Source organism: Gadus morhua, chromosome 9, assembly GCF_902167405.1.
Source record: "Gadus morhua chromosome 9, gadMor3.0, whole genome shotgun sequence".
NCBI lineage: Eukaryota > Metazoa > Chordata > Actinopteri > Gadiformes > Gadidae > Gadus > Gadus morhua.
In genome coordinates, this window is record NC_044056.1 from 18,538,355 (window position 1) to 18,564,383 (window position 26,029).

Sequence of the window (26,029 nt, forward strand, 5' to 3'; positions counted from 1 at the left end):
GCTCTGTGCCGTCTCCCCCCAAAAGTTCAGCTTTATCATCATAGGAATGCTGGATCCAAGATTAAATATGACACAGTATTACCAAATGAATTTTCCCTCATAACACTAGTCTCTAATAAAGTGTCTCAAATGACACTAGTTAAAAATCAAGTATTACAAAGACAATTGTCAAAATGTACAGTGATTCATTATTTGAAATATGTGTAAAAAAAGGTTGATGAAAATACATCTTCAGACGAATATGAATCAGTGTATCGGGCTGTGATGTCCATTGAGAGATATTTTGACTTGGACGATTGAACGATTTCAGCACATCCACCATGTGAAATGGGTTCATCTTTATTGACGGAAAAGAACACTGCAGGGTGTGAGGTGGACTGACGATAAATGAGACGAGATGAGATGAGTGCTTAAGATAGGTCCCAATCTGCACACACATACTGTGCTCCAGCACATCGTTCACTTCAGATAAGTTATCTGAGAGGAAGAGAAGAGGTTCATCTTCAACCAAGGTCAAAGCCCGGCTGGTGAGAAATATGCCCTATGTCCCAGTGTAAGAAGACCGTGCATAACATCGGGTGTTATTTTTCTTTTTACAAGCATTATGTTTCCTACTCCCACTCTTTCTTTATCTCTGTCTAACAGGGACATCACACACATGTCAGGCAAGTACTTAAAGCTAAGGCAGGGCATGGACAGACAGTGATATTGAATATCCTTATTTTCTTTATGGTCGGTATGGTAAGAGAATTACAAGAAATATGACTAGAAATGCATCCTAAGTAAATTCCCTACCCTAGCTTTAACCTTACATGTTTTAAGGAACACATATGATTTAATGAGAATGTTAAAGGTTACAATAAACAAAATCAATTATAATAGCCGAACAATATTGCCTTTCATAATGTCCTGATAGAAATTGGCTAAACTGTGTAATCTTACATACACTTACTTCTGGTCTTCAGTGGAAAAGCAGCTAAAAACCTTGATTGTCCAAACAGCTTCCTAATTCATCTTTGAGTTTCCCTCTGAGGATGTATCAATCTATAAGAATAAATGCCATTTAGTAGACACCATCTCAAGTGTATCACAATGACATTGGTGCATTTGTTATTGGCATGGCTAAATGCGTGAGTGAGCTACCCACAAATAATGGATTAATAAATAGATTGTGTTGGTTGTGGTTATGGGATTTGTTATTTCAAATACCGCAGTCTTCTTGAAACTAACGACCACACCCCTGTAGCTCGGCTATGTCTTAAAATGGTGCTGCATGCCCATCAATTGTATCCCTTTGTTAAGCTTTCTTCTGTGGAAACAAAATTCTTTGGCATGGATTTTTTATTACACTTTATATTTCAGATAAAGACTTCGCAAGATAAGTTGTACATAAGTTAAACACCGATGATTAACAGCCAAGGTTTACTGTCACAATGTAATAAAATGTTTCTGATGTCATTTGATGTTACAGAGATGATATTGTACTTCATTGATCATACCATGGATCATAATGAGACCATTGACAAAGCTCTCACTTGTAGATTGAATATTATTCTAATATTAATAATTATTAAATAATATTCATGAAATATGAATATCCATTCAACACCACTCACTAGACTACTAACCTTCCCCCGCTGGAGGGAATGAAATATGGCCTGTCGACCAATCACATGCGTAGGATATTATCAAAAATTTATGACATCGGCGTCAATGCTTTTGTTTCCATGGAAATACAAATAATTCTAATGACCTATGATTTTGGCCTTTGACTGTAATCCAATGCACTCACTGGACATTCATATAAACCTAAAAAGTTCAAATGTAGTTTCTAATTTCAGGATCTATTTCTTCAAGCAAAGCCTGGATAGGGCATTGAACTTCCCTTAACCCTCGCTTGTTTACTCAATGTGACCAACTCCAAATGTCCAGTCCTGCAAACATAAGCTGAGGAAAAACTGAAACTGACAGTAAAAAAGAGTAGCAACACACAGCAAGGTGGATCCAACATCATGAGATGTCAGGATAGTTTGAAGGTAGGCCCAATCACCACAACGATGGCACTGTGTCTCTTGATACAAATGGGACTGTGATTGTTGAAGATACTGTATTTGTTGTCAATACAATAATCAATACCATTGTTGTTCAGAAGCATTCATAGCATAACTGACCACATGCATATGGATGAAAAAAAACATTGTTGCGTAATAACCTCAGCGAAAGTCAATATGACATGGATACATGCATGAAATTGACATCTAAAGTGCCAAATTGATCGATGATGAGTGCTCATCATCTTTGAACTGTGTGGTGATTCCACATTGTTAAAGTGGCTGTAAACCAATCTCCGCTTAAGCAATTGTTAACATTTTCTCGCACTCAGCATTTATGCTTTATCACTTACCATCCATAAAATTTTCTTCATAAAACGGTCTGGCTAAAACTAGTTTGTGGCATAAGAGTTTATAATGAACCAAAACGATGATTAAAAAATGTAGGGATTGGTTGTAGGTCTAAGGTCACTCTGGTGGAGGTCAAATTGTTTTTGATGCAAAGCCTCCAGCCATTGCTGCGCTTTGCCAGGTGTACACAAAAGAATACACACACACACACACACACACACACACACACACACACACACACACACACACACACACACACACACACACACACACACACACACACACACACACAAATGAGACAAGATATGATGCTCTCTTATTTCAAGACGGGAAAATGTGTCATACCAGTAAGTACAGGACAGTGGCATAAATTAAAAAGAGATTACAGAAGAAAAAATCTCCCTTCACATGGTTGTTTTTTTTGGAGCGCAACTGCGAGTGGGTTCAAGGTACACCCAACCACAAAGCCGGCTATAGTCATCAATTCCATCCATAGTCTCATTGTTAATAGATCAGCCATTGCTCAAGGACGGAGGCAGTGGATCCATCTGTGACTACAAATAGGAGGCTCACCCCCTATTGGCGATTCCAGTCCCTGAGCGGGTGTGAGGTGTTAGATCCTTGACAACATGGGTGCCAAGGGCTTCTTCATCAGTAAAGCGGTCGGGGTGGTGGGGATCGTTCTGGGCGCTGGGGCCGTGGCCACCATCATCGCCCTGTCGGTGGTCTACTCCCAGGAGAAGGCCAAGACCGACGCCCCGGTGGCCCCCACGGATGGAACGGGCACCACACTCCCCACGGTCCCCACCCCTGCGCCTTCCAACGAACCCTGGGACAAGTACCGTCTGCCCGAAAGCCTGGTGCCGGAAACCTACACTGTCACACTGCACCCCAGGCTGATACCAGACCCCATCACCAAGCTTTACATTTTTACAGGTAAGCTAAGATGAAAAGACAAAAAGGCGTTGTGGAAAGTCACTCGGTATGTTTTGTGAAGAAAAGGTGATGAATCAGTGTGTGTGAGAGCCTTTGATGTCCTGATATGGGAATGTATCTCATTCTGTTCTATTATCACTCTCAGTAGAATGTGTTTTTTGGTAACTACCGTGGGAATCTCATTTCATTGTATTTGAAAGAAAAAGCCCATCTTGAATATGTACAGTATGGATGTTCCGCGTGTTGTACAGTGAATCAGGATTTATTATATTCAGAGTAGCGCCAGTGGTTGTGTGCAACATTCATCTTGTGTATGGTATGCTTGTGTATGTGTGCATGTTTTCAGAAAAAGTCAAAGAACCAATGACTATGGTAAAAGTCCTCCATAACATGCAACTCAAAAGCCCTCAAGAGGTGAATCCATTTGTATCACCTCAAATGTATTCTTTTCCTCATCTGGCTCATCTGTGCAGGCACCTCCCATGTGGTGTTCAAGTGTGTGAAGGAGACTCAATTGATCCTGATCCATTCCAACAAGCTCAACTACACCAAGGCTTTGAACGGATTCTTAGCCACCCTCACTACGGAGGGCGGAGGAGCCCCGGCCCCGGCCATCAAGTCCTCCGGGCTGGTGGAAAAAACCCAATACCTGGTGCTGCAGCTCAGTGATTCACTGGTCAAGGATCAGAAGTACAAGCTCTCCACCACCTTCACTGGGGAACTCGCCGATGACCTGGGCGGCTTCTACAGGAGCGAATACCTGGAAAATGGTGTAAAGAAGTAGGTTTCTTTTTTGTGTTTAGCATGTGCGGAGATATTTTAATACATTGGGCCGCCCCTTTTTGTACTTTGTCCTTTTAGGGAATTAAGGAACAGATATGAAATGCTGAAAAGTTGTTATGCTTATTCAAGATGATATTTAACCTGCTTCATTACCTTTCTTTTTTCATTGTGGAACCATATATGTGTGCATATTTATTATATATGTTATAAATTATATATTATATTCTATATGGACTTCTAATGGACTTCATAGGCTGACTGGCAATAACCCTAATCTTAACTGTAATCTTTGCCATAAACACGTCAATAAAATAGCCTTTCAAGGATCTGCCAAGTGTTATGAACAAAACAGGGTCATTCTCAAACCTATTAATCTTCATCCTTTGGGAGCGTACATTATTCCACAACATATGTCTTAGCCTATAGGCTTTATTATTTTAAATCAATGAAAACTAAACTTTTATCCTGACACACTACAATATCCTGCCTACTAACGTAGGAAACATGTAGGCCTACTAACAATGACCCGTTTTTGCCAGGATTGTTGCCACCACACAAATGCAACCGACGGATGCCAGGAAGGCGTTTCCGTGTTTTGACGAGCCTGCGATGAAAGCGATCTTTCACATCACGCTGGTCCACGCCCACGGCACCAGAGCTCTATCCAATGGCATGGAGACAGGTGAGCTGATCCGTTCATCAAACAATCAAAATGTATGGCTTGGAAGTAGTGAAACAATGTAGATCAGGGAATAAAATACACTATTTTAACTATTATTATCCACTTATAGTGGCTTATGATCATGTAACAGTTTCGGATAAAAACTATTACATGAAAAAATTATATTAACATAACCCAGGGGAAGGTTTTTACCCGAATACAAAGAAAATGGTTTTCTATACTTTTTTTACAACTTCTATATTAAAATATTTGTTTACAGAAATAACGATTACTTATTCCCTGTCTGTTCTTTAGGAACAACTGATCAAACTATCGATGGCATGAGCGTCCAGGTCACCACCTTTGAGCCAACCAAGAAAATGTCAACATACTTGCTGGCATTTATTGTCAGTGACTTTGGCTTCATCCAAACAACACTGGAAGGAGTTTTGGTAATTCACATGAATCCCTCTCTGGTGCACACTTACGTGTGCTTTCTCTGCTTTACTAGTTGTGTCCCTATATAGGCTTACAGTCTTGATATATCTACTATGTGTGTCCTTATGGGGGCTTATACTGTAGGTCCACATCTTTACTCTGTGTGTCCCTATGGGGGCTTATACTGTAGATCCGCATATTTGCACGGAAGGCAGCGATCGATGCAAACCAGGGAGAATACGCTCTGAGTGTCACTGGGCCAATCCTCAAGTTCTTTGAGAATTATTACAACGCAACTTATCCTCTTCCTAAATCAGGTAATGACCACCGCTTGATCCATCTTTGTTGCAACAATGATGTCTGATGTCTTAGTGTTTGTGTGTTTGTGCGTGTAGCTTCTTATTTTTGTTATGTAGGCACTGTATCGATACAAATGCATGAATACAGAGACATTCAGTGTATTGTGACGGGTATGACTGCAAACTAAAGTCTGTTGTGTTTTTGTGTCCGTCTAGATCAGATTGCGCTTCCAGATTTTAATGCTGGCGCAATGGAGAACTGGGGCCTGATCACATACAGGGAGACGGCTCTTCTCTACGACGCAAAATACTCCTCCAATTCCAACAAAGAACGGATTGCATCCATCATCTCCCACGAGCTGGCTCACATGGCATGTTGTTTTACTTTTTCACAGACAGATTTTATTTTTTCATAACAATTTTTGGTAACACTTTATAATAAGGTGCCATAATAAATAGCAAACTAGTCAATACCTAACCCTTTGTTAATATTTGTTAATTGTTACTAAAATATCTATTTGCCACAAGTTAATAGTTTTTTTTCACGGACCACAGAGTGTCGCTGGTTAGGGTTAGAGTTAGGGCCGTGGGTTAGGGTTAGGGTTAGTGTTAGGGTTAGGTTTAGGGTCGTGTGTTAGGGTTAGGGCTGTGTGTTGGGATTGGGATCGTGTGTTAGGGTTAGGGCCGTGTGTTAGGGTTAGGGCTGTGTGTTAGGGTTGGGATCGTGTGTTAGGGTTAGGGTCGTGTGTTAGGGTTAGGGTTAGGACAGTGTGTTAGCATTAGGGCCTTGTGTTGGGGTTAGGGCCGTGTGTTAGGGATAGGGTTAGGGTCGTGTGTTAGGGTTAGGGCCGTGTGTTAGGGTTTGGTTAGGGTTATGCAAACAACTAATATTTAATTAAAGGGAAACTTCACCCATTTCCATTAAGCTTTGTATCGTTAGAAGCACACTCATATTTTTGAATGGTCGTGCATCATTCCCTTATTTTCTGGAGAGACTGGAGAGATCCGTATCGATCTCCAACAGTTCCTGTTTAAGATGACGCAATATGACGATTTTTGCGTAGAAGTAAATAGGAAGGGTAAGAGGGGACTACAAGCACTAGGGGGTGGGACCCACTCATCTAGATCAGCGGGAGTGGCTAGCGACCAAATTAGAATTTTCCAAATTCACCAAATTAGAATTTTATTTTATTATTCGACATTATATATCTACATATAGGACCCAATTTTAATACATATTCATGCCTCCACTGGTGAAATGCTCCTTTAATGATGAAATCACTATTAACTTGCCAAATAGATATTTTAGTAACAATTAACAAATATTAACAAATGGTTAGGCAATGACTATGGCACCTTATTATAAAGTGTTACCCAATTGTTTGATCCATCGTCAAGGATAATCATTTTGGGGGAAAGAAGGCATTTATGGGTCGCTCTCTTTTAAACGTTCGAATATTTTTTTTTGTATTATTTTCATGCTATTTTGAACTTACATTGATTGTTGATGATGATGTGCATTATTATTATTATTATTATTATGATTTTGCAGTTGTTAAAAAATCGTATCATTACATGGCACTCTGTGTGGTTCTCTAGTGGTTCGGTAACCTGGTTACGCTGCGCTGGTGGAACGACCTGTGGCTGAACGAGGGCTTTGCTTCCTACGTGGAATACCTGGGAGCGGACCATGCCGAGCCAAGTTGGGGCGTGGTAAGGAACCCTTGAGAGACAGACAGTGGTGTCCTGGGTCACAAAACGCTTTAACAAAATAAGAGCGGTCGAGAAAGCCGTAGTTTGAAAGATAAAGACTTTATTATCACATGAATGATGAATTTGTTGGCACAGAACTTCTGGAATCAGGCCTCAAATTATATTTCACAAAATGTGTGGATCCCTCCTGCATGCACTGACCAATCCTAACATGTTATGTATTGGGCCTAGTAGTTAGGCATCTCCTGTGTCCCCCAGCCCAGTTTCCCCTTAACCTACTCCACACTTATCCTCCTTCTCCGGATTTTCAGTAGATAACGACCTAAAGAATTGACCTCCTCCTTATCCACATAACAGTTAAATCAGAATCAAGGCAGTGAGTTACTCTGTGATTTAAATCCACTTGTCTCCTTTTTGATTCAACTGATATAAAACAGACATAATAACCCACATGTATGATGAAATTGTCTGCTAACGATCACAGGCTTGAGGTAGTTTACGTGTGTGACAAAAACAATCTTGAGTAAAGTAACAAAGCTAACAAATGCCTATACCACATATCAGAGTAAACATAAAGATGTGACATGGATGGGCATAGGGACAATCAATTCTACAGAATAAGCATTCAAATATTTGACAACAATACCACTTTGTCGAAAGTTGTCGTTCATAAAGCAGGCAGTGTTTGACTTTGACTGTAGCATAAACTAGTTACCCTTTAACTTACAAGTCAGTATAAGTTAGGTGAGAGGAAAAATTAAGGGGGGCCTTTCTTCTTTGTGGCCGTCATAAAGCCCTCCCCGCCTCTTCCTGTAGGGATGAGGTAAGCCCGGTATAGGCAAGGCAAGGCACCTTTATATATGTAGCCAATTTTATACACGAGGCAGACACAAAGTGCTACATTACATACATTAAAATGAAATATTAAAATAACAAACATAGAATAATTAACAGATGGTCTCAGAAGATCTTAGTGGTCTCGAAGGCTTATGTAGTGGAAGCATATCCGTTATATACTTTGGCCCTAAACCATGTAGGGATTTATAGGTGAGCAGCATGATTTTAAAATCAATTCTCTGACATACAGGGAGCCAATGTAACGATTAAAAAATTGGTGTAACGTATTCATAGAGATCACTGTAACTGTAACTCTGTGTGTGTGTGTGGGTCTGTGTGTGTGTGTGTGTGTGTGTGCGTGCGTGCGTGCGTGCGTGCGTGCGTGCGTGCGTGCGTCTGTGTGTGTGTCTGTGTGTGTGCGTGCGTGCGTGCGTGCGTGCGTGCGTGCGTGCGTGCGTGCGTGCGTGCGTGCGTGCGTGCGTGCGTGCGTGCGTGCGTGCGTGCGTGCGTGCGTGCGTGCGTGCGTGATGATTTCCCTTGCCCTCCCATCAGAAAGACCTCACGGTGCTCAGCGACATCCACAGGGTGTTTGCTGTGGACGCCCTGGCCTCCTCCCACCCTCTGTCCTCCAAAGCGGAAGACATCCAGCGACCGGAGCAGATCAGTGAACTGTTCGATGCCATCTCATACAGCAAGGTGCAGTTTACCATACACATATGGTATACATATATATATATAATTGACCATTAATACAGTTTGGACCCGTGGTGCCGTGCATGTATGGTGTGTTTCTGTGTGTGTACATATATATACATTTGCGTGATGGCTGTCTTTACGTAATGTACTGAAACATTTCTGGGGTACAATGTGAGACGGGGTACTCTTGATGATGGAGGATTCTTCTCTTCAGGGAGCGGCCGTTCTGAGGATGCTGTCTGGTTTCCTGACGGAAGATCTCTTCAAAAAGGGCCTCAGTGTGAGTGCTGTTGAGATCTGCTAAAACAAGTCCATACTTTTTGACTCGTGTGACATGTTCTCCCTGTGCATGTGCTATTAGCATCAAGATGTGTCCTTCATCAAGCTCTGCTCCTTTTATGCCAAAACCATTCAACTGTAGCCAAGATCGACACTGACAAAAATAAATAACAAAGTTTCTCTTTGTATCCTGCAGACCTACCTGAATAAGTTTGCCTATGGGAATACAGTCTACACAGACCTGTGGGATCACCTGCAAATGGTGGGCATTGCTCCTCAAAAAAGAAACTGTTTCTGCATAGCAACGAGCTACAGTACACGCACCATAGAGTTCATTGCACACTATATAAGCGGGTTTAACATTGTTCTCTACATCGTCCTGTCGCTAGGCTGTTGACGAGAGTGGAAAACCACTCCCAGGGAGGGTCCATGATATCATGAACACCTGGGTGCTTCAGATGGGCTTCCCGGTAATCACAATAGACACTGCTACGGGTCTTGTGACCCAAAAGCATTTCCTTCTGGACCCTGAATCCAATGTAGAGGCATCACCCTACAAGTAAGTATCTCCTTCCCTTCCTCGCTCTCTTCCTTTTATCCATCCTTCCGTCCCCTCTTTCTTACCCTCTCTCTCCCTCTTTTTTACCTTCCTTTGTCTTTCTTCCCCTCTCTCCCTCTATTTTCCTTCCTTCCTCTTTCTTCCCCTCTCTCGCCCTCTTTTTACCTTCCTTTGTCTTTCTTCCCCTCGCACTCCCTCTCTTCCTCTCTTCCTTCCTATCTTTACTTCTTCCTCCCTCCCTCTCTTGATCGTTCCTTCCTCTCAACCCACCCCCTTCCCTCTCTCTCACCCTTCCTTGCCATGTTTATAAAAGACTAAAACAGACAAAGTCAAAAACAATCTTCCCAAATTAATCCAGCTAATAACTAAATACAGTATTAATAGTTAAACATGGTAATTAAAGTAATCATGTTTCATTTTAATTGACTATTTTTTCTCTCAGCTATGAGTGGATTGTTCCTATTACGTGGATGAAGACAAATATCAATCAGCCTTCGATATGGCTGACAAAAAAATCAGGTAAAGTCCTTTTGGTGATTTTAATCAGTCTATTGCTTGTGTTCTGTGACGGTCTCAAAGGCAATTGACGGCGCTGTAGCATAGTGCCTGGCTAAAGATTTGTAGTGTCTTTTTATTTATTCATTTTTTACTGTATTTATTATTGGAGTGGGTTCAGTTGAGATCAATAGACTTAAAGGGCTACTGTAACATTTTAAGCAATTTATTACCTCAAATCAACGTATTCATTCATAAATAAGTTCTCATTGGTGTAAAATTATCTCTGCCAAAAATCGCAATTATCCTCCTGAGCGAAGAATAATTAATATGTAGTTACATAGGACGGGTAAGCTTCATGGAGGCTTCCATGTTCTTCCGGTCTATGAACTGCCGAGAGGGACAAAAAGCACTACGTGGTACAGGAAATGCAAACGCGTTTTCACTCTGAGCCAGCGTGAATGATTCACTATCTTGCTCGAGGAGTAATTACTCATACATCATTAGCTTACACTAATGATTCAATGCAGTTTGAAAATTGTTTGAAATAACGAACCTCATCATCACTCGAATGACTCGATGAGGTAGTATTGGTGTCATGACACAGCTTCTTGGCACATACTGCCCACCGTAGTTTTGGAACAAGCGAGCACTATTAGTTTGAATGCAATATACAATTGTACCACTAGATGGGAGTATTTTTTTACACAGTGTCCCTTTAAGTGTTAGAAAAACACAATATTTTGGAGATATCTTTTTTCTGAGTTTTGTTGTTATGTTTTCATCTTCATCTAGATACCAGGGTTGAGATGAAAGTAATATCTGGGCAATGGGTTTTGGCCAACCTGGATACAGTGGGCTACTACAGAGTCAACTATGACATGGCCAACTGGGAAAGTCTCCTCAATGCTCTGACGAGCAACCATCAAGTGAGCAGCTATACAAAACTTTATATGATGCATTATCAATTATCATATCAATATAATAAACAATGTATAATAATAACTATGTAATTTATTATTATTATTATTATGGAGCACCTTGTTTGCAAAGTTCTTTGCTTTCCAAATGAAGCAGTATATAAATACAATTGTAAAGTGACGTTAGTAACGATAAGTGAAAATTATAATTTGAACAGTTAATAAAGACGAGCAGTAACTAAACAATGTCACATTAAGACATGCTTCAGATGGCTCATTCATTCCCTGTCTTCCAGGATATCCCCAAGATCAACAGAGCTCAGCTCATAGATGACGCCTTCAACCTTGCCAGGTAAGGAGAGAACGATTAGACGATGTGGATGGCTGATGATACCCATCTCCACCCATCCCACATTCCCCTTCTTCCCCCCCCCCCCCCCCCCCCGTGCCCTGTCCTCATCGCCACCATCATCATGCCTGTTTCATCATGCCCCCCCCCCCCCCCCCCCCCCCCCCCTACATTGTTTGACATAAGCCCCAATACTTTGGGTGGGGAATTGGGAGGAGAGTGATCTATGTTCTTGTTTTTGCTTTAAACACATTATCTATTGTTATTTCACTGAACATCAGCAGCACCCTCATCATTGAAGAGTCACATGGTACTGCTTTGTAGAACCGTATGAAAGAGTAGCAAAAGATGAAAGCCAACATGTTGCAATTGCCATTCACATGATTCTGTAATCCCCACACAGGGCAAAGGAGATTTCCACAATTCTTGCTCTTAGGACGACGCAGTACCTTACAAAGGAAACAGAGTACATGCCCTGGGAGTCTGCCTTGGACAACCTGGACTTCTTCTACCTCATGTTCGACCGCAGTGAGGTGCTGGGGCCCATGCAGGTCGGTGGTCATAACAATAGTTTTAAAGGGAAACCGAATGGGATGGGTTATGCCTAATCGCACGTTGCATATGGAGATCATTTCACACCACATCACCGCTGTCATGCTGACCATATATTTCTCTTTCCTTTAGGCTTATTTGTTGAAACAGGTGACTCCCCTGTTTGATCACTTTAGGATCCTTACTGTTGACTGGACCATCATACCACCCGGCCACATGGATCAGTGAGTAAAGCACACATACTTTCTCACCCAATTTCCCCTTGCTACGTTTATAAGTATGTGCGTAAGCAACACTAGCAATAGCTGTTTACTGTTTATCTCTGGACCTTTGTTCTGGTGTGTAGCCGCTAAACAGCTCTCTCCTCCAGGTACAACCAGGTGAACGCCATCGGCAAGGCCTGCAGCACGGGGCTACCTCAGTGTCAGACCCTTGTACAAGGCTGGTTCACAAGCTGGATGGATAACCCTGCAGTTAACCCGTGCGTGAATAAGTCATTAAGTAATTTGTAAACTCATGACTAAACTCAAACTTCACTCTGTCTGTTTCTTCATTTGAATCATTCTATTCTAGTCTATTCCATTTTCGTAATATTGTCGTAAACATTCTGTATTCATCTCTAATCCGGGCTGAATAAACTATAGCAGCTGCATAGTCTCTACATAGTTTAGGTCAGTTCTTGCTGAGGCTAACGGTGAGCTTTTCTTTTCTTCAGGATCGAACCCAACCTGCGCTCCACCGTGTACTGCAGCGCTATCGCAGCAGGGGGCGCCAAAGAGTGGGACTTTGCTTGGGATCAATTCCTGAAAGCCAGCATTGCTACTGAGGCTGAAAAACTGCGAGCGGCACTCGCCTGCACAAAAGAACCGTGGCTCCTTAACAGGTCAGCTGGACGCTACCTGTTGTGCACATAACTAGAGCGTTGTACTGGCCCTTCCCAACGCATGCGCATGCACACAATGGCACTATAATATATTAGATTATATTTGATGACATTTGATTTCATTCCCCACAATCAGGTACCTGGAGTACACCCTGAATCCATCTCTTATCCGCAAGCAAGACGCCACATCCACCATAGTCTACATCGCCTCCAACGTGGTTGGACAGCCTCTGGCCTGGGACTTCATCCGGGACCGCTGGTCCTACATTTTCAACCAGTAAGTCCTGGTCTTAGGTCTCAGGCCTGGGGTTGGAGGTTTCGCTCGAATGTCTGTTAACAAAGCATATAGAGAACAACAAAGACCATTTGCACCTTCGATAGCCAGTATAATCGATATTGACGCCCCAAAATCGCCCATATGTGGATTCCTAGGATTCCATTGAACTGACCTTGTTTTAGAGCCCAATGTAGGAATGGGATTGTGAAACGGTAGTTTCCCACCAACAGGAAGGGTTCTTATCTTGTCCAGTCAATGTTATTTGTATGGCCCTTAGTCCCAGTTAGTGTTTCACAGCAGGCCACCTTATACGACCCAACCCCCGTAGGTACAAATCGCCCTTAATTATCGAGAAAGAAATCTCGATAAGGAACGCAGACCCTCCTCCAGGGAGGTTTATGAGATTGACAGACGTAACAGAAGCATAACAAGCAAAACGTTGACATAAAGTTATGTTGTTAGTTTGTCTTACGTCCTTGTCATCCTCATCCACAGGTACGGAGGCGGCTCCTTTTCCTTCTCCAACCTCATCAACGGAGTTACCGAGAGGTTTTCCTCTAAGTTTGAACTGCAGCAGGTTAGTTTATTTTTATTTTTAATTTCTTAAGCACATCCAAAATATTGAACACATGTAAATCTAAAATTGTTCCACCAGGCGCAAGTTTCATCAACACACACACACACACACACACACACACACACACACACACACACACACACACACACACACACACACACACACACACACACACACACACACACACACACACACACACACACACACACACACACACACTCACACAAACACATATAAACTATATCAATGTTCTTCTGGACAAAATAACAGAAACAAACCCAGTAACCCTTCAAATCCTGTCTTTGTCAAAGCTGGAGCAGTTCAAGAAAGACAACGAAGCGGTGGGTTTCGGCTCAGGGACCCTGGCTGTGGAGCAAGCCATTGAGAGAACCAAAGCAAACATGATGTGGATCTCTGAGAACAAACAACAGGTTCTCAAGTGGTTCGTGGATAACACCCTACCATAAGGAACTCCTCCTCATGCACATTGGAATGTTATTTTTTCATTTTATTTTTGTTTATAGAAAATGTTTATGATGGACACCCAACTTCAGCTTTTTTAACTTTTGTACTTTTAATTTTTGATCTGTAAATAATTGAAATTGTTTGTTCATAATTGGTGGACTTTATAATGACTACTGAAATCTTCATTCATACTGTATATCATAACCTACTCAAAATACAAATATTTGCCATAAAGGAACCATCGAAACTGATTATGAATCTGATTCATACATTTGTGAACTGAGAAAGAAACACATTTATATTATTATTTAAAAAAAATGATAATTATTATTTTTAAGTTATTCACAGTATATGTGGATACCTATAGCTATTCTAGTTAGTAGTAGTGGTAGTATTATTTTTTTTTTCAAATAAAACAGTATAAGAAGACCAATTATTCTTTGTTGGTGTGATAAATAAACACAATAACAAGTCAATAATTACAATGAGAAAGGCTTGAAGAGAAAATATTGCCAACATCATGTGTAACAGGTCATAGAAACCTGAAGCACAGGAACAAGTTAATACCAGAAAGTCATGCATGAACAAAAATAACATGCCTTACATCTACTAGCGTTTGGGCTGTTTCTCACTAGTTTATATATAGAATCCGGGCCTATAAAGTCACACACAATCGTCGCCTGCTAAGAAAACAGCTTGCAGCACCACATTCATATTGCATAGAAATGAAAGACTAACAACAAAACAAAAATGCAATAAAGTGATAAACAAGATGGGTGTTGAGGGTAATATTTCTGTGTCAGTTTGAGGTTTTGGTTGAAGAGAATACCAGAGCAAAGTGTTGTTAGCAGCTTAAGGGGCGTTGTTATATTCAGGTAGCCTACTACAAATTTTGGACCTATAACACAAACAGACAAACCGATAACCAACTTCATACTTCATAACTACAATTTGCTGTTTCGTTACCCAATCGACTGGTTTTGTGGGGCCTCCAGAGAAACCAAGGGAGGAACACAACACTTTTTAACCTCATTGTTCTCATATGCTAAAGTAGCTGTAGGTTGTGTTGATTCCATGTACTTTTACTCTTGGGAAATAATAAAGATATGCTGTATTTTAATCCATTGGTTTTTTTGATGTGTGTGTTCTATACATCAGAATGTGAGGTCCCACAAGAAAATACTTTGAGAGATATTCCCCTTCAGTCGTGTCTCTTTGCCCTGAAAAAACAAAGTGATACACTAAACAGAGAGATTAGAAAACCTAAGGTCGTCTGGTTTTATGTGAAGAGTTCCCATGCCGATGTTACGCACAGCAGCGCATTTGTATGAGAACTGTCTACAGGCCTACACTCAAAAGTGTGATTTACGTCACCTGTTTATCCTTCAACTGCCTGATAAAATGTGATATGAGTTCATTCCCCACTCTTACTGCCCCTCCATTAACGGATGGCTATCTCCACCTCGGACAATAAATCAACCATTTGTGTTGAGGAGTCACAACAGTACAGACAGGAAACCGGTAGTTAAATGCCAGTGGGTTGTGGTAATAACAGAGCGAGTTTAACCCTGTATGTAGCTGTTGTTTAAATGATTTGAACTGGGGATTTCATTTGCTTGACATCTTGTCTCCGTTGTGAATCCTGTTCAAGGATGGGTTCGGTGGATACGTGTTGCCCGGTCAGCAAGTGGTGCGCTATCAGTGTGGTTCTAGCCATGGTCTCCGTGACAACGATTGTCACTTTGTGGACCCTTACCCTCACTGGCACTGAGGCTCGTACTCCTCCATGGACCAGGTAATATTTTGATCGAAACTTTGGTTCCTACGGCATTTCTCCATGCACGTTGTGTCATCCCATTTGTTGAATCAGTAACGATCACTGGAAGAACATGTATAAGGGGCTCTAGGATGAATACTCTTTATTGAAACATTAGCCTGAGAATTATTTGGACTCATTTCCAGGAATGAGATATGCTCAAAATATTTCGAAAGAAAATGCAGTGCTTGAAATTAGGAATGTAGCAAGACCAGCAAACACATGTCATGGGTCTATAATGGACCACGTGGGATTTGGTATTCATGATGGCGACTCACACAACGTTCGATATGGATGGCTGAATTAACTATGGTTACAAATGTCACATGATGGCAACTATTTAGTACTTTTATTACTATTAATATTATGACTCTTATCACCCTTTACCGCACGGTGTGCCTGCTGCCAAATCAGTGTTTGTGGATACCATGTCCATAGTGCATTTATTCTGTTGGTTCAGTCGCAGGGGTTCAGCTTTTGGAGGGGGGGGGGGGGGGGCCATTGCTGACCAGTAGTCCGACAGATGTTACACACAGAGAAGTTCTCAACCGCTGAGGCCCTTTTGACAGTTTTATTTTAAGCTCCAAAAAAATGACAGAGAAGCGTACCTGAGCTCATGGCTTGCTACTTGCATGAGTTCTACGTGTTATCTTTGTGTTCTTTCATTTTTTTTTTTACTAATTATATTGCCTGGTCCTCAGCCACCGTCTGCCCACCACGCTGAAGCCCCTCAAGTACACCGTGACCCTGTGGCCCCGCCTCACCCCTGACCCCAACGGCCTTTATCTGTTCACAGGTGAGAAGGAGGCGGAGCTAACACTAACGTAGCATAAAACAGTTTGGCAACAGTGTGCCCATCCAGGGGGGTTTTATTTAGGATAGGGTTTAGGATAAGGATAGGGTTGTTTGTTTAATAAGGCAGAGCGAATATTTATCCGGCCTACCTTAGATCCTTAAATGACCCATGCAGTCACAGCCTGATCCTGGGGGGGTTGTTAAAGTGTCTCTCTCTCTCTCTCTCTCTCTCTCTCTCTCTCTCTCTCTCTCTCTCTCTCTCTCTCTCTCTCTCTCTCTCTCTCTCTCTCTCTCTCTCTCTCTCTCTCTCTCTCTCTCTCTCTCTTCCCCCCCATCTTGTCTACCAGGTAACTCCACGGTGGAGTTTGAGTGCGTGGAAGAGACGGATCTCATTCTGATCCACTCCAACAGGCTCAACTACACCGTTCCGGAGAACAGACACCTGGGCGTAGTCAGTGCTCCAGGTATAGCCTACACAACACCCACCATCGCTTTTGTTGTCCGAATATTGTCCAATCATTCATCACCAGTTCAACGGGTGACATGGATCTACTCCTCAAACAGTAAACATTACATTTCCATCCACCATCATTCGGGAGGGAGGAGAGCAGGGCCGTCTCTCTCTCTCCCACCCTTTTTGTTTCTTCAAGATTCAAGATGGTTTTATTGTCATATGCACAACAATTACAGAGCAGTCGCTGGCAATGGAATTCTTTAGTCTTGACCTGTGACCCCCTACCCCAGACGGCGTGTTTGCCCCGGGGGTCAGGTTGTCCTGGCTGGAGGGTTCCACTCAGTACCTGGTCCTGCAGCTGTACAGTAAGCTAGTCAAGGGACAGAGGTACCGGCTGTACACTGCGTTCACCGGGGAGCTGGCCGACGACCTGGCCGGCTTCTACAGGAGCGAATACCTTGAGGACGGAGTGAAAAAGTAATTTTATTACTTATTTTTTCATAATGCTTATTGAAACACCGTAGGTCTTTTCTATCTCTTTGCTCATTTATTTCTCTTTTACCTGTTGCCCTAATGTTTTCAAAAGTGTTTTATTCCCTTATCTGAGCAACACTCTCATGACACTTTCCCTGAGGTGTAAAAACAATATTTATTATCCCTCGGGAAGTTATTTCACAGCAGTAGATTATGAGGTCATATATCTCTTGGTGGTTCAATAAAAGAATGAATCTGAACGTGTGATTTATTGGGTTTGCTCTGTGTCTGCTGTTCTCCTAATACTCTTGTCTTTGTTCATTCCAATTTGATGAATTGTTTGATCTAAAAAACATTTCTCCATTGTTTTGTCCCTACTCAGAATTGTCGCCACCTCTCAAATGCATCCAACTCACGCAAGAAAGACGTTCCCGTGCTTTGATGAGCCTGCCATGAAAGCAGTCTTCCACATCACTCTGATCCACCCACGGGGGACCACAGCGCTCTCCAACGGCTTAGAGACAAGTGGGTCCGATCAACAAGTCCTTCCCACAGAACCCCAATGATTTTCCAATAACATTTCCCTCGTTTCCAATGTGGTGGTTGTTGGCGTTTGTTATCCAACCGTAAAGCATTTGAAAGTCTCAAGGGTTTTAAAAGTCCAATAATTTAAATATTCTTCTGAAATATGAGTATAGAGACAGCCGGCAATGTGTGTCCCAAAACTGAATCACGATGATGCAACAGTATTAATCTTAGTTTTAGCATGTTATCAATAGCAGTGGTGGATGAGGTGTGATATACCGCATAGAAATGAATAAATAACTACCTGGACACACAGTGATACATTCAGGCCTAACACAATGGTTCACGGCTCCCTGTTCAGATGTCACCGACGCCAGAATCAGTGAAGTAGATGTGACCCGCACCACGTTTGAACCCACCGAAATCATGTCTTCCTACCTGCTGGCACTGGTCGTGTGCGACTACTCCAACCTGTCGGCTCAGCAAGGAGACACCCTGGTAAACAGAAGGCACCCTGTCTACCTTTAACATCCAGCTCATCCGTTGCAATTTCTTTGCTTCCTGTGCTCAATATTCACATTTCCTATTTTTGCAGATCCGCATCTGGGCACGTAGGAGTGCCATAGAGGAGGGACACGGAGACTATGCTCTTAGTTTAACTGGTCCAATACTGGACTTTTTCCAAGAGTACTACAACATTACCTACCCACTGTCCAAGTCAGGTATGCCCCCCTGTGCCTCATATTCTCACGATAGCTTTTGTTTGCTTCATATTAGCTAGTTGAACCGATAAGACACGCATTACTTCTTATGCCACTGTCCGTCAGCCAAAAGTTAATTGTTTTGGTGCCTAGGTTGCAGTCCTTTTTCATTGATTGAATAAACATTAATTTTGCCAATGTGATCCATTTAATGTATCGACACATTCCAATAATGAATGCTCAGTATCTCGCCCCAGAGTATTTGCATGATCGCAAATAACATTCACAATCCCCATAACGTTTAGATGTTGTCAGGTGTGTGTCATCTTGTAAGGTGGACTGAACTGAACCTTTGCATCACAGATCAGATAGCCCTCCCAGACTTTTATTTCGGTGCGATGGAGAACTGGGGCCTGGTGATGTACAGAGAGACCAACCTGCTGTATGACCCCTTAACCTCATCCAACCGCAACAGAGAGACCACTGCCACCATCATCGCCCATGAACTGGCCCACATGGTGAGACCATCTTTCAAGCCTTCCACCTGTTTTTTATTTCTTATGTCAATGATAAAGAAAACATCATCAATATCAAATGATCACAAGGAAACACTCGTAATAACAATGGGTTGGAACAGTGGTTTGGAAACCTGGTGACTCTGAAGTGGTGGAATGAGGTCTGGCTCAACGAGGGCTTCGCCTCCTACGTCTCCTACCTGGGCGCAGACAAGGCTGAACCCTCCTGGAGAGTGGTGAGTCTGAACTCTCTCTCTCTCTCTCTCTCTCTCTCTCTCTCTCTCTCTCTCCTTCCCTCTTCCCTCTTCCCTCTTCTCGCGCTCTCTCGCTCTCTCCCAAAGCAGGTGAAAAATTAGGCCGAAAGATATCAAAAAGTAGAATATAAAATAATAAATATATAAACACTCTCTGGCTCTCTCTGTCTGAATGTTTGCTTGTGGCTCACCCAAAACAAACAAAACAAACTCTGAACATCAATTCCCCTCTGATACATACATCTATCTTGTTGATTATTTCATGTATGATAGGAGTATTTGCACTTGGGCATGCCGCAGACGTGAGTAATATTTTATTGGTTTTGTGTCAAATAGAAAATAATGTTTGTTCAGAACAGTACGTTTCCCTAGACTAGGCTGTAATTGTACCACGGTTCCTCCACGAAACGTATTGCTTCGCAAAATCAATGTACTTTATAGCATACGTCTAATTGCATAACACTTAGCAAATGAACATTATATTAGCCCTATTCAAGCCAATGTTTGCATGATTGAGTTAGCCTACAGCCAGACATGGTAACCCACCTGTTTGCACTACCTGAGGCGGTCTCTAATATAGAGGGAATCACTGCCTCCTTGAGGGACTCAACGAGGCATGGAATTCCATGTGTCAGTGTGAAATGACAGGTGTTGCATGGGTGGTAAATATGGAAGAAATGAGGTTGGTGTGAAAAGACAATCAGCAGCAATCGATCCTAACCGCCCCCTCTCTCTCTCTCTCTCTCTCTCTCTCTCTCTCTCTCTCTCTCTCTCTCTCTCTCTCTCTCTCTCTCTCTTACTCTCTCTCTCCCTCTCTCTATCACTCTCTGTCTTCCCCATCCCAGAAAGACTTGATAGTTCTGGATGACATCCACAGGGTGTTTGCCGTGGACGCCCTGGCCTCCTCCCATCCCCTGTCCTCCCCCGAGGACAGCATTGTCCTCCCCCACCAGATCGGGGAACAGTTCGACGCTATCTCCTACAGCAAGGTACACCATCCACCACATATATCATATTAGGCTAGGGCCATTTCCTAACTAGGTAGAACATGAAGAAATGAACACAACCTGACATACAATTATTTTAAATCAAATTTCAAGTTTCGTAAAACTATCATTCAATGAACACTTTGAACTGACATGAAATTTTACAATATATAAATACTTTTGTTACTATATCTGTTTTTCGGCTGAATAGCAGCTTGATTATGCTAAATTAAAATGGTGTATATTAAGCTCAAAGTCGATCGCCCCCTGATTTGTTTTGTTTTCTCCACCAAACTTTCTCTCCACCCTCTCCCTCCATTGTTATCCTTCTTCCACTCCTATGTCTTCAGGGTGCCGCAGTACTGAGGATGTTGTCAGACTTGCTCTCAGAGAAGGTGTTTGTCCAGGGACTCAGTGTACGTATTTAACTATTCATGTGTGCTTCCATTGTCCGTCTGCCTGCTCTGTTCCTGCAGAGATCATTAAGGTTCATCCTACTCCTAAAGTACCATTGCTTGTTTTGTTATCAGAGCTACCTGAATCACTTTGCCCACGGCAACACAGTAGGGACAGACTTGTGGGAGCATCTTCAAAAGGTAAGAACTTTCAAAGCACACTTGAAGCTCTGTCGCTGTTTGTGTTATGGGTGTGCTTCACGGTGTGGCATGTGGCTAAGGAGGTAGAGAGTGTTGCCTGGTAACGGGAAGGTTGCTAGTTCGAGTGTCAAGGTGTCCCTGAGCAAGACAATTCACCTGTCTTGCTCAGCTCCTGACGAGCTAGCTGTCGCCATGGACGGTTGACACCACCGTTGGTGTGTGAATAGGTGCATGAATGGGTGAATGTTGTAAAGCGCTTTGAGTGGCCAGTGGTTAGAAAAGCACTTAATAAGTGCTGTCCATTAACCATTTAGCATTCCACATCCGTATCAATGTGGATGATACATGATACATTGTACATGTCATAGCTGCATTTTGACTGCTGTGTCTGACAGGCGGTGAAGCTCAACGGAGTGGTCCTACCGGGTACGGTCCAAGACATCATGAATCGCTGGGTGCTCCAGATGGGCTTCCCCGTGGTTACCGTGGACACCACCACGGGTATCGTTTCCCAGGAGCACTTTCTGCTAAGCCCGGCGCCCAACCTGCCATCTCCATATAAGTACGCACTACGCAGCCACCCCCCGCCTATGAAGATCGTTTGCTCATTCCCTCATTCTAATTTTTCTAATTTGTGATCTTATCTTCCCTCCGTCATCACTTCCTTATACTTCCTTTATCTTCAATTCCCCTGCTAAGGCTTATGTACTTGCAGATGGAGTGAATGGCTGAATGATTCATTTTTTTCTCCCCAGCTATGAGTGGCTGATCCCAATCAGGTGGATGAAGTTGAGTGGGCTGCAGAAAGACCTCTGGTGGTTAATGAACAGCACAGGTATTAAACAAAATATATCGATTTTTACAATACATTTTGATTAGGTTGATACTTCTACTCCACGTGATCTCAGACTGCCTCACTGGTATGATCTATTAACCTCTTTATAATAGTTAATAACCTTCTCGTCCTCTCAACAACAAAGCTCTCCTGATTGAGTTGTCTCTCGTTCTGTGTCAGAGGTAAACATGGATATGAAGACGGCCGGTGACGAGTGGGTCCTGGCCAACATCGACGTGACCGGTTACTACCGGGTCCACTACGATCGTGGGAACTGGGAGAAGCTCATTGGTCAACTCAAGGCTGACCACCAGGTGTGTGGCCATGGTGATTAATCAATGCAATCGTTCATTGGTGCGTTGATGAATACAGTTCAAAACTAATCACACATTTTATTGGGTTGTTGCAGGTGACTCATTCGTTTTAACTCGTCTTTCCGTGTTACTAGAACAATTGTAAAACCGTGAATGAACCTGTGTTTGACAGGCTATCCCGTTGATCAATAGGGCCCAGCTGGTGGACGACGCCTTTAACCTGGCCAGGTAGGACCGCTCTGCCTCACCAGGTTGGGCTACAATGACTAAATCCTCCTCATAGCTATCCATGTGTGGGTGGGTGTGTGTGTGTTTCTGTAAAACAATGGGGTGTTACTTCAATGAGATGGTACTGCTCCTTGGTGGACAACATCTTATCACACATTTATTATACATTGCACAATAATCTCAAACTACGCACAGCCAGGTGTGTGTGTGTGTGTTTGTCTGTGTGTATGCGTCTGTGTTCGTGTGTTTGTGTGTGTGTGTGTGTGTGTGCGCGTGTTTGCATCTGCGCATGCTGAATATGAAAACATTTATGTACAGCAAACATATCTGCAATAAGAATACAACAAGCATAATCTAAAATTAGTATTATTTGTATTTGCCGTGCTTGTTTTTCTTCAAAAGGCATTCTGATTCTGTCCTCGACTCGGTCCATCTCCGGCAGTCTACTTGAATGGTTTAAACAATGTGACTCCTTCTCTCTATAGAGCCGCCATAGTGCCCAGCACCCATGCCCTACAGACCACCGTCTATCTGTCTGCAGAGAGAGAATACATCCCCTGGCAGTCAGCACTGGACAATATGCAATACTACTACCTCATGTTGGACCGCACCGATGTCTACGGGCCAATGCAGGTAGCACAATAACTGTGTGTGTCCGTGTGTGTGTGACCTGCGTCACAATTGTGCCTTCATGAGTTGTGCTACATAAACTTCATTTGATTTTCACTTCCAGGACTACATGAGGAGTCTGGTTACTCCTCTCTACCTGCACTTCAATGCAACATCAGGATGGACAAACGTCCCAGAGGGACACACAGACAAGTGAGTGTGTGTGTGCGTGTGTGTGCGTGCGTGTGTGTGCGTGCGTGTGTGTGTGTGTGTGTGTGTGTGTGTGTGTGTGTGTGTGTGTGTGTGTGTGTGTGTGTGTGTGTGTGTGTGTGTGTGTGTGTGTGTGTGTGTGTGTGTGTGTGTTACTGAGAGAGAGTGTGTGTGATGGAGAAGTGCAACACTATGACCTCCTTCCTATATTCGGTCCCATCTCAGGTACAACCAGGTGAATGCGCTCAGCCTGGCCTGCAGTACTGGACTCAAGGAATGCCAAAATCTGACCACCAGTTTGTTCAGACAGTGGATGGACAATGCTACTCACAATACGTCAGTAGACTCCTCTCTCCTTCTGTCTGTGTGTCTGTCTGTCTGTCTGTCTGTCTGTCTGTCTGTCTGTCTGTCTGTCTGTCTGTCTGTCTGTCTGTCTGTCTGTCTGTCTGTCTGTCTGTCTGTCTGTCTGTCTGTCTGTTTATGTGTCTTTCTCCAAAACTTATGTATGTATTGTGTGTGAAGAATTCATTCAAGTCATTAGAGGAAAGCCAAACCCCTCCCCTACACTTGGTACTTGGGACACCTTTTCTCCTTACAGGCTCCTTTTACGGTTTTCCTTTAACAGAACACGTAGATAACTCCCAGTTTGTGATATAATGATTTGTATATCGAGTCATTCCATTGCTTGTCCTCATTCCCCCAGGATCCATCCCAACCTGCGATTGGCGGTGTACTGCAGCGCCGTGGCAGCAGGGGGTGCTGCAGAGTGGGAGTTTGGCTGGGAGCAGTTCAAATATGCCACCCTCGCCAGTGATGCCAGCCGACTCTTGTCGGCTTTAACCTGCACCATGAACAAGACGCTGCTGGAGAGGTGTTTGTGTGCTTGTGTGTGCGTGTGTGTGTGTGTGTGTGTGTGTGTGTGTGTGTGCGTGTGTTTGTGCGTGTGCGTGTGTGTGTGTGCTCGTGCTTGTGTGTGAGCGAGCATGCGTTAGTCTGTGTATTTCACACCTCAGCAGGTATCAAAAGAGGGTTTATCTGTGTTGTGTTCCTGCAGGTTTCTGTCTTACACCCTGCAGCCGGCTATGATCCGTAAGCAGGACGCCACCACCGTCATCACCTCCATTGCCAGCAACAGAGAGGGCCAAGACCTGGCCTGGGGCTTCGTCAGGGACAACTGGAACTACATCTACACCCAGTAAGGACACATCCTGGTTACTCGTGGGTGTTCTCCTCTATAGACAGAACTCCTGGAACAGGGTCTTCCAAATCTTTGTTCTTGGCAAGAGAGAAAGAGGGTTTGACTTCAGCGGGAGCAATACCTTTGTCAGTTTCAGGGGTTTAGAGGCGTGAAAGGGTGGGAGGTGCTTCAGATAGAGGGCTGTGTTTTTGTTACTTGTTTCAGATATTGCCTTGTCAGATTCTCTGTCCAAAAACTCCATATTTTTTCTCTTTGTCTTGTGGTTGTTCTTCTTTTCATGCTCTTGTTCTTCTCACTGCGGGGACTGGCGTGCACATGAAGATGTGTTACGGTAGAACGGAAAAAAACAAACAAAATCATGACCTCAGCTCAGCCTACCTAGTAACGGTGTTCACTCATGACCAATCACTGCCGATGGTCCCGTTGTTATTAACTCCTGTTAGATCCTTTCCCTGCTTGTGTCTGAGTGAAATCGTTTTTCCATTGCATCAGATACGGCGTGGGCTCCTTCAACTTTGCTGCTCTGATCAGTGGAGTCACCACTAGGTTCTCGACCGCGGAGGAACTGCAGCAGGTTTGTCACGTGCACACACCTTCCCCTCAGTTCCTCTCTGGGCTGTGTCCTCCAAAACCTGGTTAATGTCCTCTCTCTCTCTCTCTCTCTCTCTCTCTCTCTCTCTCTCTCTCTCTCTCTCTCTCTCTCTCTCTCTCTCTCTCTCTCTCTCTCTCTCTCTCTCTCTCTCTCTCTCTCTCTCTCTCTCTCTCTCTCTCTCTCTCTCTCTAGCTTGTAGAGTTTAAGCAGAAGCATTCAGCTACTGGATTCGGGTCAGCGGAGCTGGCCTTGAATCAGGCGTTGGAGAGGACTCAGGCTAACATCCTCTGGCTACAGCAGAATAAACAGGATGTCCTCCAGTGGTTCACCAACCAGACACTAACCCACTAACACCACCAGAGAGAGAGAGAGAGAGAGAGAGAGAGAGAGAGAGAGAGAGAGAGAGAGAGAGAGAGAGAGAGAGAGAGAGAGAGAGAGAGAGAGAGAGAGAGAGAGAGAGAGAGAGAGAGAGAGAGAGAGAGAGAGATCCATTGATTATGAATTATGTTGGTGTTAGAGGTTATACAAATGCATCAATAAATAACACATATAACACTATTTAAAAACGGCCACTCAAAACCAAAGTGATGCTGCATCCTAATAACATAAATCAGTACAAATTGTGATACCATCTCTGCCAATTGTATTAAAGCCTTCATTGACATATGTGTTAACTTCATAATTGTATTTAATTCAATAACATTTTATATGAATATATATTTGGTTTTGAAAGAGGTAAAAGCTGATCAAATATGGGAAATAGAGACCATCGTCCATTGGGTCTAACACAGGACTACAGCAGGGTT

At 43.1% G+C, this 26,029-nt stretch overlaps 2 protein-coding genes across 3 annotated transcripts; both read left to right on the top strand.

Moving 5' to 3' along the window:
* The first annotated feature begins 1,948 nt into the window (after window positions 1-1,948).
* On the top strand, window positions 1,949-15,241 carry anpepb.1 (alanyl (membrane) aminopeptidase b, tandem duplicate 1). 2 transcript variants are annotated; one of them, XM_030366435.1, is made up of 22 exons: window positions 1,949-2,036; window positions 2,914-3,338; window positions 3,812-4,118; window positions 4,661-4,803; window positions 5,098-5,234; window positions 5,411-5,537; window positions 5,736-5,890; window positions 7,119-7,232; window positions 8,622-8,765; window positions 8,980-9,045; window positions 9,241-9,306; window positions 9,434-9,603; window positions 10,046-10,122; window positions 10,894-11,027; window positions 11,315-11,370; window positions 11,771-11,918; window positions 12,052-12,143; window positions 12,290-12,400; window positions 12,635-12,802; window positions 12,939-13,079; window positions 13,575-13,656; window positions 13,968-15,241. In XM_030366435.1, exons 2-22 carry the CDS (start codon window positions 3,032-3,034, stop codon window positions 14,121-14,123), a joined length of 2,901 nt encoding a protein of 966 aa, XP_030222295.1. In that variant the 5' UTR covers window positions 1,949-2,036; window positions 2,914-3,031; the 3' UTR covers window positions 14,124-15,241. The 2 variants fall into 2 exon arrangements, with proteins under 2 accessions (XP_030222295.1, XP_030222294.1); XM_030366434.1 differs by having other exon boundaries at window positions 2,021-2,036; window positions 2,899-3,338.
* A 342-nt stretch (window positions 15,242-15,583) lies between these two features.
* On the top strand, window positions 15,584-25,889 carry LOC115550904 (aminopeptidase N). Its single transcript, XM_030366288.1, has 23 exons — window positions 15,584-15,916; window positions 16,639-16,733; window positions 17,080-17,196; window positions 17,477-17,663; window positions 18,043-18,185; window positions 18,547-18,683; window positions 18,781-18,907; window positions 19,250-19,404; window positions 19,524-19,637; window positions 20,501-20,644; window positions 20,992-21,057; window positions 21,172-21,237; window positions 21,633-21,799; window positions 21,993-22,072; window positions 22,253-22,386; window positions 22,559-22,614; window positions 23,100-23,247; window positions 23,348-23,436; window positions 23,659-23,769; window positions 24,137-24,304; window positions 24,488-24,628; window positions 25,124-25,205; window positions 25,416-25,889. The coding sequence occupies exons 1-23, from the start codon at window positions 15,774-15,776 to the stop codon at window positions 25,572-25,574; spliced, it is 2,829 nt and encodes a 942-aa protein (XP_030222148.1). The 5' UTR covers window positions 15,584-15,773; the 3' UTR covers window positions 25,575-25,889.
* The last annotated feature ends 140 nt before the right edge of the window (window positions 25,890-26,029 follow it).